Below are 20,308 nucleotides of genomic sequence, written 5' to 3'. Positions count from 1 at the left end.
ATCCCAGATCTGTTTCACACTCAGCAAAAAAAGAAAAAAGTGCAAAAACAGTCTCCCACCTAGCTATCACACTTTTTTGTCGCGTAACAGCTCCTCTATACAGGAAATCAATTGTTGAGTTATTATTTTTTAATACATTTGTAATTATAAAAAAGTTATCAGGAGTGTGATATTTCGAATTATTACAAACTTAATAATCATCATGAAATCAAATTACATCTAAATTTATATTAATTAGACCTTTGAAGGGCGCCTAAACAACCACGTGAAGAATCTGGATTTAGTCAAATTTACTGAATAGAAAGTTATGTTTGTGTGCCTGAAGCCCTATATATATAATTAATTATTGGCATCACCAATAATCATCATAAGTTGAACTTTTGTTGCAGACACAGGAGCTCTCACTCTCTTTGTCTTCGTTAGTTTTAAACATTGTTGTCTAATAATTTATTAGACGTAACTGTTAAACTAAGAAAGTAAACGGTATATGAAGAAGTTGTATAGTGTTTTCCTTTATATTATAAGCAATAGAAAAGGTGGAGAAAGAAATATGTGCTGCTTTTACTTGTACATTATTCTATGTACATTACTGAAATGCACTTTCTGTAAAGCTGCTTTGAAACAATATGTATTGTGAAAAGCGCTTTACAAATAAATTTGAATTGAACTTGTGGTGTGAAACCAACTCTCCTTCACTCTGGCTCTTTCTGGGGCTGTTTACACCTGGCCACTTCATGCGTTTTCTGTGATCGGATAGCTATCCGACCATGAAAAGACCAGGTGTAAATGCCCTCTGAAATGCATTCGAGACGGATTTGAATCCGATCGCTCAAACCGCTTCAGGAGGTGGTCTGGGCCGCATTCCAGACGAAACTGGACAAGTGTAAATGCATCTGGTTGTTGAAACCACATATGTAAATTTTACTCCCCCAAAAATGCTAAAAAGTAAACGTGTGAGAGCGTGTTATAGGCTATATGTCATGTTATAGTCGGATATGACGACGCTACTGCAACACTCATCACCGCAGCTGAGCATCTATTCATCAAGCCAACGTGCAAACTATCGCAAATCAAAGTGAAAGTGAGTCGCAGGCGCTTAACACACAATCGTCTTCATTAAAAGTAAAGAAACGAAATGATCTTACCAGGGCTGTTGCCGCTTTCTCTTATTGCGGTCTTTGATTTTGAAATTTTAGCTGATGATCAATAAAATGCAGCTCAGCTCATATCTGTTGCTTTCGGTGACGTGCACTCCATTAAATCTGCATATAGCACGGGAATTGAAGATCGGATGTATATCCGTTTTGCAAAAACACATTTATGTGACCAGGTGTAAATGGAATCGTTTTGATAAATCAGAAAACGCATGAAGTGGCCAAGTGTAAACAGCCCCTCTGTGTCTCTCTTTGTATGTATTTTGAGTCTTCAAAGAGTGCCTGTTTTGTTCAATCTTCTGGATTTTAAATGGATTTATCATCCCAGAGCAGTGCTTTTTATAATCTTTTCATAAACTCTTCTCCACACACTTGCAGAAGTCTCATTTTGACAATTCTCTGAATGTAATTACTTATAATACTCCCTCTACATTAAATCGGTGATAAGCTTAGTCATATTGATTTGTCTAAGGGGCCCTCAACACAAGCTCCTCGGTTCCTTCCTCCACAGCACTATACTCCACAGCCATAACTGGGATTATGAACGGTGTGTGTGTGTGTATCAGTGTGTTCTTGCATATTTCTTTTGCTTGTTCTAATGGTGTCCGCAGGGCTAAAAAAAGCAAACAGTGAGTCACTGACATAGCTGACATGCTTACTCTTGACCTTTAGTGTGATTAACTATTTGATATTTATACATTTTTGGGTGAACTATATACTGAGAAGTCCTCATTTTCTCAGAAACAAAATAGAACATTTAATTATAGAGAAATATGTATAGTTTACTTCCCTTCATGTCATTCCAAACTTGTATGACTTTTTTATATAAAGAAGATATTTACCCCCCCGACCCCCCCCCCCCCCCCCCCCCCCCCCTCCATACAATGGGCACCAACAAATGTTTGCTTGCCAACATTCTTAAATATTTTTTGGATCATCATGAGGGCAAATGATGACAGAATTTAGAACTATCCTAGATAAAGTATGTTTATTTTATTTTATTCTTTGGCTTTGCTGTCAAGGGCAACAGGATCTGGAGTTTGTGAACTGAACTTGAACTCTCATTACCCACATGAACTCCACCTTAATATGTCAGAGCTCGTCTACTAGCCGCCAGGCCAATTATCTGACGCATGTTGTTTGTGGCATGTTGCTGTGAGAATCTGGAGCTCTGTGATGCTGTTTCTGTTAGTATTGTTGGCAGTGTGAGCATTTACACTGCAGGGTACTGAGACCCGAAGAGCATCAGAGGGCAGTTTCATAACTGTGCATATGCCCTGAAGATGAGATGAGGAGAAGGTGAGACTGTACGCCGCAGTCAAGGTCACTGAGGGAATTAATTTGGCCTGTATTTGAAAGCGTTCAGTAAGTGAAATCATCCAACACAGTACAACAGGATACAACTTGACACTACAGTACTTGTTGTCATCAAAGGATTTTGGGTGATTTGGAAGACATGGTTACACAAAGGATGCATCCTTCAAGGTAAACCGAATTTAGAATGCGGAAGGACGGCTTTTATTCAGCAAAGATGCATACATTAAACTTATCAAGAGTGGCAGTAAAGAGACTTTTGCATTACAGAAATTTCCGTTTCAAATGAATGCTGTTCTTTGGAACTTTCTATTCACAAAAAGTTCTACAAAAAGCACAAAAATGACTATTTTATTAAGCAGCACAACGGTTTTCAACATTGATCATGAAAAGACCAAAGCACCAAATCAGCATATTAGAACGATTTCTGAAGGATCAAAACTATGGCTACTGAAAATTCAGCTTTGACGTCACATTTCAATTATATTCAAATAGAAAACAGTTATTTTAAATTCTAATTATATTTCTCAATATTACTGTTTTCACTGTTTTTATAGCATCATGGGGTAATGCGAATTTGGAGAAGCGAAGGGTTTTATGAAATATGATCCAAGGCATGATCTTGTGGATGGGTTTTGTGAATTGTAATATTATTTCACAATATTACTGTTTACTGTATTTAGGCTCTTGGTTAGGATGAAAATGGCATTTTCTTGTTCATCAAATAGATAGGGTCTGGTATAAAGGATGCTTTGCACCGGTTTGTATTCGTATTTGTCAATTGAGGAAGCAGTTAGAACTTGTGGCAGAGACCAGGGATAGTTTTAGACCATTTTTAGGGGGGCTGTAGTCTGTCGTCTCAGCCGCCCTAAAACTATAATCACCTATCTGAAAGATCTGGCCAGTATTGCTTCAAGAAAGTTTATAATTTTATAACGTGTTTTTAGGTCTTATCAGTTTAAACATTCAAGTGATTTTAAGCCATTCAAACGCAAGAAGCCATGAAAGTGACTTTTTGTGCACGCACACAGAAAGCCACCTGTCAGTACACACAAAATTGTCAAAATGACCGTTTTGACAGGTATCCATGTAAACACAGTCTATGTCTTAAGTGAATGAAAAAAATGAAGAAAATATCGGATATGTATGAAAGGATATAGAACGCCGGAAAGCGCAGCAGGTATGGCAGTTGAAGGCGGCGAGGCCAGCGACTCCAGAGCTCGTCCCGCTGAAAGGCTTGCTTCGACGGCGCGGCTTCTCACTCCGGATCCAGCGATGCGAGTGCTTCGCTGAAGAGGTAAAAATCAGCTTGTATCAGCCTAACGAGCATATTTATAGGGTGAGACCACGCCCCTTCTGGCGGGACGTGACGATATGGGCGCGAATTGCCCCCATTGGTCATTACGTCACGCAGAGTCTCTCTCGATAGGCTGCTGCATTTGCTGCAGAGCAACCAATAGGCGCGCGAGCTGTTTCGCCTATGTCTGCTTGCTGCTGCAAAGCGTTTTACATTAATAAAAAATTAAGGATAATTTTTGGCTTCAATATCTCGCGGAAAAGAGTTTTCCCCTAGCGTAAGCTATTACGCAGTACGAGAGATACTCTCGTAAGAGAACAGATGTTATCTTGACAACTTTCTGTTAGTCAAACAGTAACCTAAACTTGTACCGATTTGAACTGTACTACAGAAAGACTGGTATCATTTTATATAATTTGTAAAGTTTCTTGTATTGACTTGGTACCAATTTAAGTACTGGTCGGGTACTTTTGACTTACTATAGTATATTAATATAGTGGTACAAATTTACAAAGAGGCACCACTTAGGCCAGCGGTTCTCAAAGTGTGGGGCGCGCCCCACTGGTGGGGAATAGAGACGTGACAGGTGGGGCGTGCCAAACGGGAGGAAATTTTCCTTTTTATGCCTTTATATCTTTATCCATACATCCCAAATGTCCCGCAAGTTTCGGGAGTCTCCCGCATATTGATAGCGGCTCCTTGACGCCCGCAAATGAGATCCAATCTCCCGGAATCTGGAGCAAGACCACGCACTAGAGTAGAGAGTGACTGCGCGTGTGTGTGTGACTATTAATGCAGCGCGTGTGAGAGCAAACCGTCCTTATAGCTGTGTCTTGCCGCTTATTAGACCGATCACCCCCGGGGGCGACAACAAGTAACAGGAATTCCCCACCCCCAAAATAATGATTGACGTGACGTCGGCATATTAATTGTAGCGGAACAAACTTTTGCACCCATAGATCGCGCCGATGGGTAGCCAGGTGCGCTGGAAGCTGTTTCATGCGTAAGTGGGGACTGAGGGCTGGGTTGGAAAATAAGTGACGTCATTATGTTGTGGCTTACGACAAGACATGAAATTTCTCTGAACATTGAACATGATTTGAGAGTGGCAGTATCAAGCCTGCAACCCTGCTTTGAGAAATTGTGCAATGCAAAACAGGCTCATTGCAGTCACTAATGCAGGGATAAATAGACCTGTCTTGCCAAATGGATTTCTCTTCTTTTCTTTTTTTAACAGATTGCAAAGTGGCACTTTTATTTCTTTTCTATTTTTGAGGCACTTTTATTTTCTCTATTTTTGAATTTCATGCAAGTTATGACACAGATGCACTTCATTTTCTTTATTTTTGAACTTGCTGTTATTTGATGTAGATAGTTAGTTTGTATTTAGATACAACTTGTTACTATACTAATACTACTTGTTACTTCAATAAATTGGAACATTTTAAGCTTGTTACGTATTTCATTAGCATTTTGTCAGGGCGATGGGGGCAGTGGGGCTTGAAAATTCCCCCTTGTCCAAAGTGGGGAATGACCGAAAAAGTTTGAGAACCACTGACTTAGGCAATGGTCTCTTGCTACACATTCTCACTAAGGGCTGAAGATCAAATCCTTCATCCTCCGAACTCCCTGAAGATCAAATCCTAGAACCGCCCCTGGCAGAGATCATGGGAGCGGATCCTTCTAAACTCCGGGGCCTTTCTGCTGGTGTTCTGCTCTAGATGAGCCCAGTAATCATCTGTTTAACACAACATCAGAGGCCACATTAAACGAGAAATCACCTAACTTCATAACATCAATGTGTTTTATTCCCATAACATCTGTGGCTTATATCCAGCTCTTCTTAAACTACAAAATCATATACAGTGGAGAGAGAGGCTCTTTCTTGCAAGATGAGGACCTTGAACATCAACTGAAGAACCAATATATCTGAATTAGTTGAATGATGGGTTATATTTGACATGTCAGAAGGTAGCGCAGTAGTGTCTGGGTGTGATGTTTAAAGGCTGTCTCCAAAACAAAAGAACTGTCCTGAATCTTTTTAAGTGTCAGAATGCTCTTAAAGTCAATTTATCACCTAGTTTTGCGTCGTCACATTTACTGCAGTGAGACTCTGTCAGATAGGATTCTGTCTGTCCGGGTGGACAGGTTATAGCGTCGTAACTTCAACCTGCAGCTCTGTGGCAAAATGGGTGGAGTCTAAATCAATCACAGGGACTCAGGCCTTCACCGGAGGCAACTGGTAATTGCAGCTCTGCTGCCTGATACTTTCAGAGCGGCTGTTCTTTTTTGACCTCGCTGCAGAATTTTCACAGTTGCTCGTCTCTGTTGGTTTGCTGTAGAGAAAAGAGTGATCTATGAATGAATTGCATGTGCCTGGTGGGGGTTAATGCTAATTAATGCAGCTCCCCCTAGAGGAAACGCTGGAGGGCATTTGTGTGTGTGTGTGTGTGTGTGTGTGTGCGCGCGCTCTACTGGTTCTGAATGCTATATTTTTCTAAGCCTGCAGTAATTAGCTGACCTGGTGAAATTTCACCGTCCTCAGCAGTGATTATTAGATTTTTCATTAGGAACAATACACACAGTTGTGACTCCTATGCAAATTTTATTTTGGAACAGTCGTTCCCAACATTTTGTCCTTGAAGCCACCGTCCTTAATCTAAAACCCCTTCCCATACCTGATGCCATACCCATATTTCACTACATGATTATTATGGCCAAAAGAATTTACGATAATATTACGATATCTATAGAAATGTTGAAAAAAATAATGCTATTAGTCAAATTTATCTTTAAAGTAACACCAGGTTACTTTTGCTCTCGGGGTGGGGTCCCCCTACAGTTGGGAAACAGTATTGCCCTCTAGACCTCTACTACTGTCGTAAACTCTGTCATCCTACATGCACGTGCAATTGTTGACAACCACGATAGCCCTGAACACTGTAGGAGGAGGTCACATGCAGGTGTTCTGCTTGCGTCGCGTGTGAAATGTCTTCATCCCAGGTACAGTGGCATATATTTCAGCATGTCATATGAATATAATTTCATGGGTTTTATTTTTTTTTCTAACGACAAATGATCGCGATGATCACGTTTACAAGCCAGCGTCATTATAGTAGCCTAGTCTATTGGTTACCGTTTTACTGAATCTATATGATACTTCAATGCAATGTTTGAGTGGTAGATAATAACCATATATCGTCAAAATTATAATATCAAGCTACCATAAATGAATCTGCAAATTTTACAAATCGATTTGCATTATAGCTTGAGGCAAGACAAATAAACAAATATCACAGACATGTTAGGTATCCTACAATATGATTTTGTACATCTTATATATTTACTTGCAAGAATGTAGCCCCTACCAAACTTGTGCACGCCGTTTAGACAGGCTTTCATTTGATTTTTTTTTTTTTTTTTGCCAAGTCCGCATCGGTCGGGCACCCCTCCTCCTCCTTCAGCTCACGCCAGCGAGAAAATGCTGGCCCAATGTTAATCCTCGTTCTGCCTTTAACGCGATCACTTTCTCTTTTTCTCTTTTTGCTTTGCTCCGATAAAACCTTTGCTTTCTTGTTTTTCTGTGCTGCTTCGGCCTTGACTATAACATTTGGCTCGCACGTCCGATTTTAAGGAAGTGGTGGTGGAAGTGACGTATAAGCCGTAAAGCAGTCGAATTTTGTAGTTCCCTTTGTTCGCCGGTTACTACCCGAAACCCGAAGTTTAAAAGTACGATTAAAAACGCTACAGACCCCGTCAGGCTATGGCAGACGTGTCATTCAACCTATTGTAAGTCGATGTACCATCACAAGAGACTTGGAAGTATATTATGAAGGTTGAAAAGTTACCTGTTGTTACTTTAAATTTATTTTGTGAAATTAATTACACTCAAAATACGATTGTAGGGATTCGGAGAGAGAATTTTAATCATAACTTGTACAAAAGCATTAAAAAAAACTGTTGATTGGCACTTCCTGCAGACTGGGGTGTCTAACACTCCGTCTTTCTATAGAATCCAAAACACTCCCACATTGGCGAGTGAATTTTATTTTTGGGTGAACTGTTCCTTTAAGACTGATTAGTCAACTGAACATTCAGGCAGTTCACTAAAGAGCCAGTTTTGTAAATGCATAGTTTGCACATTCGTAGACTGCACTAATAGCACAAGTGTTATTAGTGGCCTAAGAGTAAGCTCTATGCTGAAACGACTGATTGTCTCACACACCTCTTTCTACCAAATGTTTGTCTGCCTTGTCTCTTGTTTCCTTTTTCCTCCTTTTGTTCTAATTTTTCTGACTTTTTTGGAAGCCTATTGTAGTCTATCTCTCTCTCCACCCATCATTGGCTTTGTCTTTGCTTTAGGAATCCTTCCAGACAGTGTGATGTGCTCTAAAAGGATCTCCCTCTCACGCTTTAATCCCAGCGTGCGGTGGAAAAACCATCAGCATACCCCTTGTAACATGCCCAAGTGCTTTTGTTGCTCCCTGGCAATCATGCACTCCAAAATAAAAGGCCAATGATAATGAGAAGAAAAATCATATTAGAGCGCCTGAAAGCAGCAAACAGCTTCAATAAAGGTGACGGTGCCCTCAGGAAAGACGGTGATGCATTGTAACCACTTACAGTTTTTGAGAACATTCAATCTAATTTGTCTTGCACTCTGACTTTCATGGAGTCCGAAGGCAGTGCTTGATGGACATAACCAATCCACCTGCAGAGCTGATATGAGCACTGATCACTGTTCAAACAAGTGTGTTGGCAGCCGGATGGTAATTGAAATGCACAATAGGCCGGCCCCATCACTCAAGCAGTTGAGCAGAAAGCGCCGACAAGGCTCATCTATCGCTCTCTTTGTTCTCTCTACAATGTGCTGTGTACGATTGATGGGAGGGTGGAGATGATCGTATCTGTCTTCTCTGGAATTGATATGAACACGACTGCCGATCCATAGGGACCGATCCAGTAAATCAATTAGTCGCTTTGTTCAGATGCACCGAATACTGAATTTGCAGAGTAAACTACAGAACCACTTGATGAATACAGATAGCTTTTAGAACATAACATCAGGAAATTGCAATGCACAAGGCCCATAGACGAGAGAGTCCCATAGTGAAAGTGTGGTTTGAAATGAGCTTGGTGTTGTCCCATGAGGCCTACAAAGCAAAGACAACACAGCTGAAACTGGCGCTCATTTAGGACTTTAATTAAGACTAACCGCGCTTTCAAACGCAGTGATACGGTGCAGCCTTCATTTACAGGAACCTCATTTTTCAGAAACCTGTCTTCAGCGCTACATGCGAGACAACGAATGAACCCACAATTCATGGAGGAATGCTGTGGAGTAGTGAATGAAAGGTCATGCCTTTCTAAAATTTAAATAACTGAAGCACTGTCGTTTTATATTACACTACTTATTTGTTTCTCTCTCATTCTCTCTTGTCCCTTTCTATTGTGTATTTGTTATTTCCTTTGAGGGTGAAGCAATAAAAAATAATTGTCGTCTTTCGGCTTCTCCGATTAGGGGTCAGCACAGCGGATCATCCGTCTCCATTTTGCTCTGTCCTCTGCATCTACACCACCCACCCGCATGTCCTCCATCACCACAGCCATTAACCTCCTCTTTGGTCTTTCTTTTCTACTCCTACCCAGTGGCTCAATCCTAGACACTCTACTCCCAACATACTCCACATCCCTCCTCTGCACATGCCCAAACCATCTTAGTCTCGCCTCTCTCACTTTGTTCCTCTTATGCCTCGTTTCCACTGAGTGGTACGGTACGGTACAGTTCGGTTCAGTACGCAATTATTTGCGTTTCCACTGTCAAAAGTTGTGAATGGTACCAAAAAGCCGAACCGTACCATACCACTTTTTGGGTACCCTTCCGTTGGGGTACCTAGCACAGTGGTACGGTACTAAAAGGTGGAGCTAGACTCACTGCAGAACGGTGATTGGTTGACAGAGTATCGTCACTTGCGCGTGCTACAAGGGCATTTAGAAGCATACAGTTGAAATATAATACTACTGTTATTGTGTCACGAAATGTAGTTTTAAGAGTTTTTCAGGCGAGAAAGTAGTTTTTTAAAGCTCAAATCTGTGGTTTATTTATAGATTTATGATAATTTAAGATCTATTCCAAGCAATCACCGGACGCTCGGCGCTCGTGCACCCCGCCTGGAGCAGCCTTTCCCCGGCTAGTCATTCTGATGTTTGCCGCTGACTCTGACGTCTCTGTAGTGGTTAAACATGAGATATAATTCTTCTTGTACAGACCTAACAGGCGATCTTTGGTCTCGTGAATCTATAATTCGTTCCCTGGTCAATAGTTTTGGCAGAAGGCTAAGTGAAGTTTCATATATTTGAGCGCTGAATTTGTATATTTGACTGAATTGTTTGCTTTATGTTATTAAAGCTTTACTGTATATCTTTTTGTACCTTTTACTTATACTTTTATAATGGCTATTATTGATAAAACTGAAATTCAACAAAAATAGATAGTTTTATTTTATTACAAGATCATCTGCAATGTTGTTTATTGCAACATTTGTACCAATGCAATATGCAATACATTGCCTGGAATATGTTTAATATTTTTAAATTTAAACGAAAAGAGGCAGGGTTGTGTTTTATATTTAGTTTTGTTATAAATATAACGTTACATACATGCAGTGAATATAACTAATCAATAGGCTATGCGTTGCCTGAACCACATTTGTGTGCTTATAATGTTTAAAATGTATTTAAATTAAATCGAAAAGAAGCAGAGTGGTGTTTTATAACATATTTCGTTTTATTGTTGCCTAAAATGTACATAACCGGAGTAGCAGAGCGAGCTGAGTGGCACATTCAAGAACGCGCTGTTCCATCAGCAGAATTGCGCGTCCTCGGGAGTCATTCTCCTGAGTCGGACTTTGCGTGGCTACTTGGTATTGAGAAACGCCTAATGCCAGCGCTTGTTTCTTGTGACAAACATGCCGAGAAGCAAGAACAAGATCTGCTGTCTGTCATCCATTGTTGTTTACTATGTCGCTTTCTTCACGCGAAAATGACGTCGATCGCTTCTTTCCGGCAAACACCACGCCTATCAAGTAAGGGTACTGTTGGCAGTGGAAACGCTAGCCGGATCATGCTGTACCGACCCGACCCGTACTGTACCGTACCGTACGCCTCAGTGGAAACGAGCCATTATATGTGCATTTCTAATCCTGTCCATCCTTGTCACTCCCAACGAAAATCGCAGCATCTTTGAGCTGCCTCCTGTCTTTTTGTCAGTGTCACTGCCTCCAACCCATACAACATAGCTGGCCTCACTACAGTGTTGCGAACTTTCCCTTTCGCACTTGTAGGTACCTTTCTTTCACAAATCACTCCTGACTCTCTTCCACCCACTCCTCCCTTCCTGCACACTCTTCTTCACTTCTCTACTGCACTCTCTGTTACTTTGGACAAATGACCACAAGTATTTAAACTCATCCACCTTCAACGCACAAAAAAATTATGGAATATTGTAATAAATGAATGTTTGTTGGACAGTGCTGCTTGGTCTTTTGTTTTCATATGTGGAAATGCAAGATGATCTTTTTTGAATCTTAATTTACACAAATTATATGGTTATATTTACTACATTTTTAAATTTATTTGAAAAAATATTGAAGTAATAGTTCACTCAAAAACTGTATTATTTACAATACTTGTTCAAAACCCTTGACACAAAAGGAGATTTTTTTTTAAAGAATATTGACTGCTGTTTTCCATCCAAAAGTTAGCAACCACATCCGTTAAGCTCAAAAAATGAGAGATCCCAAAAAAGAAATCACCAAAAATTTGGTCCATAAATCTTGTTGTATGCTTTGTCTTCTGAAGTTATACTTTACCTTATTTACTCAAGAACTGTGACATCAGATTGAGTCAGTGCATTGAACCCGGGAACTGGATCAGTGAATGAATGGTTCTTTTTAACTTTTTAAACTTTTGATCTGATTCTGAATAATGGTTTAAATGTTGTGTGTTTCTTACACAAAGCTTTCAAATAGCTTCTGAAAAGTCATATGTGGACTGCTTTTATGATTCTTAATGGTGATTGTTTTTTTTTTCTTCTTCTAGCTTTTAGCTTCTAGCTTTTTTCTACGTGTGGTCTTTACGACTTGTTCTATGGAAAAGAGCGGTGTGCAGATTCTTCAAAAATTTATTTCACAAAATATACGACGGCAATTTTTGATTGAGATGAAGGTAAATAATGACAGAATGCTAATTTTCGCAATATTATCACACAAAAATCTCAGAAATATAATCCCCAGCCACTTGTGACGGTCTCACCTTTTTTATCTCTCATGCGCTTGCGTCCCTGTAGACACATCTTCATGGGGTAGTTAAAAGCCTGGGCTTAATTTAACCGCCAGTTTAAGTTTTCTTCGTGTCGGATAGGATCTGCTCTCAACGCTTCACAAGGTCTCCACTTAGTCAAAACAACTGTTAATTGACAGGCAGAACGACCCTGAACAGCCCTTGAATAAAACATGAGAGGGAGGTTGGAAGTTATGCATGATCAAGTGGGAATTTAGAGGAAAGTGAAAGAGAGATATGCAGACTCATAGCTCTCCATCTCCTTACAGTTTGTATTTTAGGCTTCTTGCTGATCTTGGGCTTTAATTTGTCTACATTAAAGGGGGTTTAACAATCAGTCTAATCAGCCACCAGCTTTCGGTTTGTTGGAAACAGAGGAAATACTGCATTGTGGTAATTCATAATCTGTTGTGCGCACAGCGTGACATGGAAAGATGGAAAGCAGAGAACAAAATGAAATTATTGACTTCTTTTCATTGCCTTGGCGCCCTCCTGGGTTTCTGCTTTTTAGGCTGAGAACAGCGAAGAAAAATCATGGCTTGATGGCAGCCTACAACAACACTTGACAGTCAGACGAACTCCAGAGGGCGTCTACTGCTTCTGTGTTCATAAGCTCCGTGCCAAACCCTAGTGAGCTGCCTATGCGGCAGCATTTTAAGGCATGCTCTCCTATGCTACGGCCATTTTAAACAGTAGGCAACAACAATATATCTTGTTTTGGCCAAATTCAACCCAATATTTTTATACTTGGATTATGGAGTTATTAGCATAGCAACATGCTAAAGTCAAACTCTTTTGGAATGAATTGTCACATTACTTTCCTATGCGTTTCACGCTATTCATAGGACGTTCCTAATTGGAAATTTGAGGTTCCATCTGAGAACAGGATTTGTTCATATCTCTTTGCGGTCTGGCCATCTCACTGTACTTTCAGTGTCTTGTGGCATGATTGTAGCCTAGAAATCTAGACGCACCCTAGCGGCAGCAAAAATTATTTTGCAGCAAAGTGTCCGTTGGCTTTTCAAGCTGGAAAACCAAACTCTGGTCAGGCCAATCACATCGTGTATAGAGTTGGTGGGCGGGCTTAACAATGACGGCAGAGATGTGACGGTTCCGTGTGATTTCCATAGGTGATTTTCCTGCTAACGTTACTTGAAAACAAAGAAGATGTTGCTGGCGAACAGCGGTCTTTCGAATCGGATTTGGCCGCGACTCTGGAGGTCTTGGAGTTAAGAGACCGTAACTTAAGTCATTCTTAAAAAAGGAAGATGTGTTCGGAGTTTTGACGATCGGATACGGCAAAAGTTTAATATATCAACTAGCTCCGCTGATGGGAAAACGCATGGGACTCACACAGCCACAGCCGTTCGTTGCTCTGGTTGGTTGTAGCGCTGTCCTATTGCGTGCCGAGGGATATTGAAAGACAACCGTTTATCCCGCCCCTCGGATTGAGGTATGCAAATTGTGAGTTCCCAGACCTAACATCTTGAAGTAGGTCTGGCTTGCCAGGCTAGCATGATTGCTGAATTTAAGATGCTTAAATAATTCATTTTCTGATGCATATCGCATTTGGACAAATCGGATATATTTGTTTTAAATATACAACCTAAACAAGTGGCAACACATCAGACACATTTGAAAAATCATTCCTTTCAAAGGGACAATGGCAAATGCTTCCTTGTAGTAAAAAAAACTTCTAACCCTTCTGAAATGTATACACTTAAAGTTTAAGTGTACAAGTGTATAGTACATTATTTGGGATGCGACTTTTTTAGGGCAAAAAATGTTTTCTTATATGACCGGCCCAATGTATTCTTCGGTTTTGACCTGAAAACGTGGCATATGCGTACAGCCGAGCACAGCCTTTCAAAGTATACTCCATTCGGTAGAGTGCACGAACACATGCACACTATTAAGTTTCATCTTTGTCTTTGTGTCAGTGCTATTTCTCTCCAGAAAGTTATTCAATTTAAACGAGTTTAAAGACATTTTTTACCAGAGTTGTTAGAATCTCTAATTTCCTTCACTCAAGTGCTCATAATATACGATGATGAAATTTACACATACACATACTGGATGTGTGTAAAAACCAAAGTATAATTTGAGCTTCAGGAGGCAACATTCTATAGGCTACTGCAAGCTGTAGACATCAATGCAGCTCACTAGCTTTTGGAGCAGAACTATAATTTAATTAGTTTGCCTTTCACGCACCTTTTCATCCTTGTCACAAGTGTTCTGCTTTTTGGAGGAAGTATTCCTCCAAGTGGTAATGTTTGAAGACATGTCTAAATGTGGAGTGGCTTGGAGCTGAATCTCAGCCAGCCGTTTAATGGATGTGAGAGAGAGCACGCCTAGAGCCTCAGCTGAGACAAAGACACGCTTAGAGACGCAGACACACACTGTGTCCATTCATCTTTCCCCAGTAGGAGGAAAAAAAAGAAAAACACACACGCATAGAGTGAAGATATATTGACAGTGTGCTGCTAGCCAGTGACCTGAAAGGGGAATGACAACACAGCAGACACAGTCACGGTCACAGCGGGGGCTTTTGGGTAACAGGACATCTCTGATGCAATGTTTCATCTCATACATGAAAGGCCTTTGTGCATCCCTGTATTATTCAACCCTGTTAAAATGTGTTGTTCGTTATCAGACCAAACAGCTTTTTTGGCTTTCATGTTACTACATTTTGCAGTTGTTTCCTTCCGACATTTTTAAAAGGTTTACGATTCATGAAGGCAGGCGGCTGTAGATTAATCAATCAGATGGATGTGGGTTCTGTAATGCAGATATCCACCATACTTTTTTGTGTTTGTGGGTAAGGCTAACTTCTCGTCATTTCTGTGTCCTAGATGATGAAACATGCGTGGGACAGCTACAGGCAATATGGCTGGGGCCACAACGAGCTCAAACCCCTCGCCAAGAAAGGACATTCCACCAATATCTTCGGTAAGTAAGGGTGCATGTTGGAGTCTCATTTACATGTAAATGACTGCTTTGCGGGATGATTTGGTTCATTGTGGTAAGTACAGACACACACAATTCCATCTACATCCACTTTTGTGTCGTCTATAACTCACACCCTCAAACGATAAGACGTGCTTGCGCAGATCGCCTTCCCTAATCATTTCTCTGTTTGTTTGGGTGTGTTGTTTATCACTGGCTCTCAGCTCTAGAGCTAAAGAAGATTCAACTATTGGGATTGAATCAGATCTGTGTGTGTACATGTGAGCATGCCTGAACAAAGATCATGAAAACACAATTCATCCTGTTTGCTTCTTACTCTGCTGCTGATGTAACCAAGGCCGTGTTTGCAGGAAAAAAAAGTTTAAAATAAATAGTTCTGACACTGTATCCTGATAGGAAGAGCTGCATTGAAAGACCTGGGACTGCACATTCTTAATACACCAAGTTGTGATGTTGCTGATAGGACCAAGTCATTTTTAAACTTTTAAATTTTTTTTAAATGTAAATTCATTAAATATATGCATTCATTTTAAATATATAATGTGTTTATATATAATGAAATATGTATTAATATCATTACTTAAATGTTTTGTCAATGCCATTTAATATTGTCTTATTTAGCCTTGCAAATCGACCTCAGTCTTTCTCTGAAACTTGCCAAGATGTTGGATGAGGTTTTATTTGTTCTTTCTCTGAGAGACCAATGAGACTCATATGAGGCAGTGCTGCATTTTAAACAAAATAAGAGGGAGCTTTTGAAGAAGAACTAAGATTTGAGGTGGAGAGAGAGTGTGGAAGAACAAAGGAGCGCCTCATGCTGCAGTGCGGTGTGCTGAAGTGTATTTCACACTTCACTTTCATATTTAATAAGTCTATCTGTTTCTATCCCCACATGTGGAATGAACTCCTCAGCCGGGCATGTATTTATTGATCAACGTACTTGGGTATATTTTGGAGAGAGACTGATGGAACTCTTTTGGATGACTTTGCTCTTCTTTTCCAGAAGTTTCTCTCTCAGATTCCCTGTTGAAACTCGTTCTCAGTCCATCCTCCCATCTTTTTGTAGAACACGGTGTGCTTTGTTTCATCTGAAGTCCTGTCTTCAAGAGACAGACTGTTTTTCTAAGTTGTGTGGCTCTCATGCCATTGGTTTAGCCAATCTTGCTGTCTGCCTGGTCGGGATCTTTTGATTTACTTTATCCCATCTTAATTTAATGGTGTTGGTTCACATACTCAGATGAAACTCAAATGAGGAAGAAATTCTTTCTTTTTTTCGTGGCTAGCCTCAAATAGAAAATTGTGTGTGTGCATGTAAGAAATAATTGACGACAGGCCAGTAAATTTATTCGAAAAATAGTGCACACCTGAAGTGGTAATGCAACCACATCGTGAAGCATGCACTATTTTCCGAATAATTAAATGGCCCGGATTAATTTTTTCTGCTTTTGCTATGGTTACAACTCCTCAAAACTTTGTTCAGATGTTTTATTTCAATACATTTGTCAGGTTTTTGTCCTTAAAACAGTCTTGTGCGTATAATTAATTTCTTACTCATCCCAAGCCTCCATTGCTAATTACAAAATACTGTATCTTTTTTAGTTCTAGTGGTGAAAGCTTGAGCCATTGGTATGCAGACCAATGCAGTTATTATAGTGAGCGAAAGAGATCGATTGATTGATTAATGTAAGTTTAACTGTTTCAAGTGACTACTACCTTGTTACTGAGAAATGCCATGTAGCCTTTCAGCTGCTGAACTATTTTACTGATAAAGTCGCAGGGCAGCGCTGGCAAGTTTCTCTGCACATATGTTTCCATGTGTCTGTACTATATGTGGAACTTCTTTAGCATTGTTTACTGGAAAATAATTGCACACCTTTGTTAACCAATTAGAATCAAGCATTTAAAAGCCCCATAGTGTGTGTGTGTGTGTGTGTGTGTGTGTGTGTATATATATATTATACAGTAGATAATATACTTAATATAATATTTAAATATAAAAAGGCTATATAAGTAGTTCAGACTAGCTGACTTTTTTTTTTTTTTTGGCTAGCCTGAAACAGAAAAGCTGCCTAAACTATATATAGAGCCATTATTAATGAGTGAGCTGATGCTGCTGACAGTTTCATAATGTCATATTCTGTTGACTGAATTTAAACTGCCCACCCCACATCTAGGATGATTGCTGATGTATTTTATCAATCTGACAGCACAAGGGTTGGATTTGGATGGATCGTTCAATAACTAAATAACTGGTTAGTGGAGCGCGTTATATCTAGATTTTTAGCTGTAATATTTTAAGCGGTGGTGATTTTAGAAACACAGATGACGCAGCATGCTAAAACCCAGCCTTTCAACAGTCTTGATGCTTTTATTGTCCACTAAAGTTTTTCAGAGCTAGCTAAAATGCTCTGCAAGAGGTTGTGTTTCTAAACCCCTCTCCTTTAAAATACTGCTACTACTCTGTCAAAGCACTGCTTTTGTAACACATCCAGCACCTTCAACAATAAATGTCAAGACAATTACTGTTGGATTTAATTACTGTTGGACTTCATGGACTTCAGCAGCCATATCACCCTGTAGCCCAAGACTGGTTGCCTACTGAAGCTAAGCAGAGTTGAGCCTGGTCAGTACCTGGATAGGAGACCTACTGGGAAAACCAGGTTGCTCCTGGAGGAGGTGTCCAAATATACTGATAGGCTTCATACTCTGTCTCCTCTCCACCAGTAAGCTGGTGTGTGGTGGGCGTTCTGGCGCAATATGGCTGCCGTCGCATCATCCAGGTTGTATGCTGCACATTGGTGGTGTTTCAGGAGATTCCCCCCTTCCATATGTGAAGCGCTTTGAGTACCCAGAAAAGCGCTATATAACTGTAACGAATTAATTAATCGCTGTGAGCGACGTTCCCATTATTATGCATAATCTGCAAGGCTTTTGTGAGGATTATGATAGTTTTGTGCAATAAAAGGTTATAGTTTTTATCCAATTTGTTGAGTATCTGTCAGTTCATTTATCGCTAATATACCTGTCTGACCTGTGCTTGGTGGACATGACCTTAAACCAGACTAAATTCAAATTTAGGTGCAAACCTTGATACAAACATACAACTTTTAGAAAAACATTATTCTAATATTGCAGTCAAAGCAGAGGGACAATAAATACACACAGAATACACATATGAAGCACAAAATGCAACATCTGTAACACTTGTGAGGTGAATCTGAACTATAGTGCTTTTTATTGTAATTTTTTTTATTATTATAGTTATTCCTTTAAAGGGATAGTTAACCCCAAAATTAAAATTTTGTAATCATTTACTCACCTTCATGTTGTTCTAAACTCAAACTTTTTTCTGTTGAACACAAAAGAAGATATTTTGTAGATCCTTTTCTGGTTATATGTTTCTGGTTCTGGTTGTATGGACAATACAGTGAAAGGTCAGTGGGATCCAAAACAACAACATTGGACCCCATTAACTTTCTTTGTATGGATTAGAAGAAAGAAAGTAATGCAGGTTTGGAACGACATGAGGGTGATTAAATGATGACCAGAATGTTAATTTTTGGGTGAACTATACCTTTAAAGACAGTCTAGTCACAAGTGAAATACTTTTTTGCACAATTGAAATACTTGGGACATAACAGTAGGCCCTTTTTGTGTTTATACCTTGTTAAAGAATACTGTTCATTTGTGATCCCACACTAAGGCTTTGACCTCTTGATTGTACATCTGATGTGTTGGTCAAAAGGACTGACCATTCCAGTGGCTTACTGTTGCGGTAGGACAGGGACTCGCCCATATCGATCCACTGATAGACATCCATTGATTTTTTTTTTTTTTGTGTGTGTGTGTGTGTAAAAACATTTGACCCATGAAAGCTCGAGACTGCTGCTTGAAGGCACTCTCTGGACAGATCGCTGATGGTATGCACTTTGATCTGTAAACAAACACCCTGTTTGCAGGGAATATTCTCCGTCCGGACCCCAGGGTCAGATTGCGTAACCCAACTGCCACCGTTACCCATGCGATAACACAATTCTATAAATAACCACACGTCAACGTGTGCTCGAACGGCGGAGCGAGTGCCTGCTGCTCTGTTTCTGATGTATTACGATTTAATGTTTAATATTGAGTTGATTTACACTAACATTCAAAACTTTGGAGTCTGTAAAAAAATGTATGTACTTGATGACAATGTTTTAAGTCTCTTGTGCAGGTATTTGATAAAAATGAGAAATATGTGAAATAGTATTACAATTTAAAATAGAGGTGTGCGATATTACAATTTTAGATCGTGAACTATTAAAATGTGTCCACGATCTGCCTTTGAAGAGAGATCGTGCTACAGTGCACATTCTGTCAGGTGCAGTTCTGGCACCGCCGTCCCAACATAATGTGCAATGCAATGTACATTCACATCACATTTAAAACACAGCTCTGATTTTGGGTATATACCAGTAGATATGTTACACTTACGTGACAGTCTCCAGACCTAAACCCAATAGAGAATCTTTGGAGGGAGCTCAAACTCTGTGTTTCTCAGCGACAGCCCTGAAACCTGACTGATCTAGAGAAGATCTGTGTGGAGGAGTGGGCCAAAATCCCTCCTGCAGTGTGTGCAAACCAGGTAAAAAAACTACAGGAAACGTTTGACCTCTGTAATTGCAAACAAAGGCTACTGTACCAAATATTAACATTGATTTTTCTCAGGTGTTCAAATACTTATTTGCAGCTGCATCATACAAATAAATAGTTAAAAAATCATATATTGTGATTTCTGGATAAATTTTTTTTGATTATGTCTCTCACAGTGGACATGCACCTACGATGACAATTTCAGACCACTCTATGATTTCTAAGTGGGAGAACTTGCAAAATAGCAGGGTGTTCAAATACAGTATTTATATACAGCGAGGAAAATAAGTATTTATATAGGCTAGGCCAAGGACAGTTCATATAAAATAATTTTTATTCAATGACAATTCATTCTTTGACAATCATAAAATACTCAAAAACTTTTAGAAAGGGGAGTGGCCGGAGCAGCCTTGGAGAATCTGTGGAAAGAAAACTGAATAAACTGGAATAGAAATATAGCCTGCTTATACCAATGACAATATTATGTTAAAGGCACAATATGTAGGTTTTTTCGCCACAAGAGGGCACAGTTTCCAACAATAACAAAGGCATAGGTTGATGACGCAGTGATGAGCTGAATGATGGGACTTGCTGTCAAGCTGAT

At 39.8% G+C, this 20,308-nt stretch overlaps 1 protein-coding gene across 1 annotated transcript in view; it reads left to right on the top strand.

The window, feature by feature from the left end:
- man1a2 (mannosidase, alpha, class 1A, member 2) overlaps nucleotides 1–20,308 on the top strand; it is a 108,926-nt gene that overhangs the window by 33,224 nt on the left and 55,394 nt on the right. Inside the window, exon 4 of the mRNA XM_056241580.1 lies at nucleotides 14,958–15,054. Within this exon, the coding sequence (XP_056097555.1) occupies nucleotides 14,958–15,054 (97 nt within the window). The remainder of the gene's footprint in view (nucleotides 1–14,957; nucleotides 15,055–20,308) is intronic.

This window comes from Rhinichthys klamathensis, unplaced genomic scaffold (genome assembly GCF_029890125.1).
Source record: "Rhinichthys klamathensis goyatoka isolate OS25496 unplaced genomic scaffold, OSU_Roscu_1.1 h1tg000021l_1, whole genome shotgun sequence".
In the NCBI taxonomy this organism is placed as follows: Eukaryota; Metazoa; Chordata; class Actinopteri; order Cypriniformes; family Leuciscidae; genus Rhinichthys; species Rhinichthys klamathensis.
This window is presented reverse-complemented; position numbering and strand designations above follow the sequence as displayed.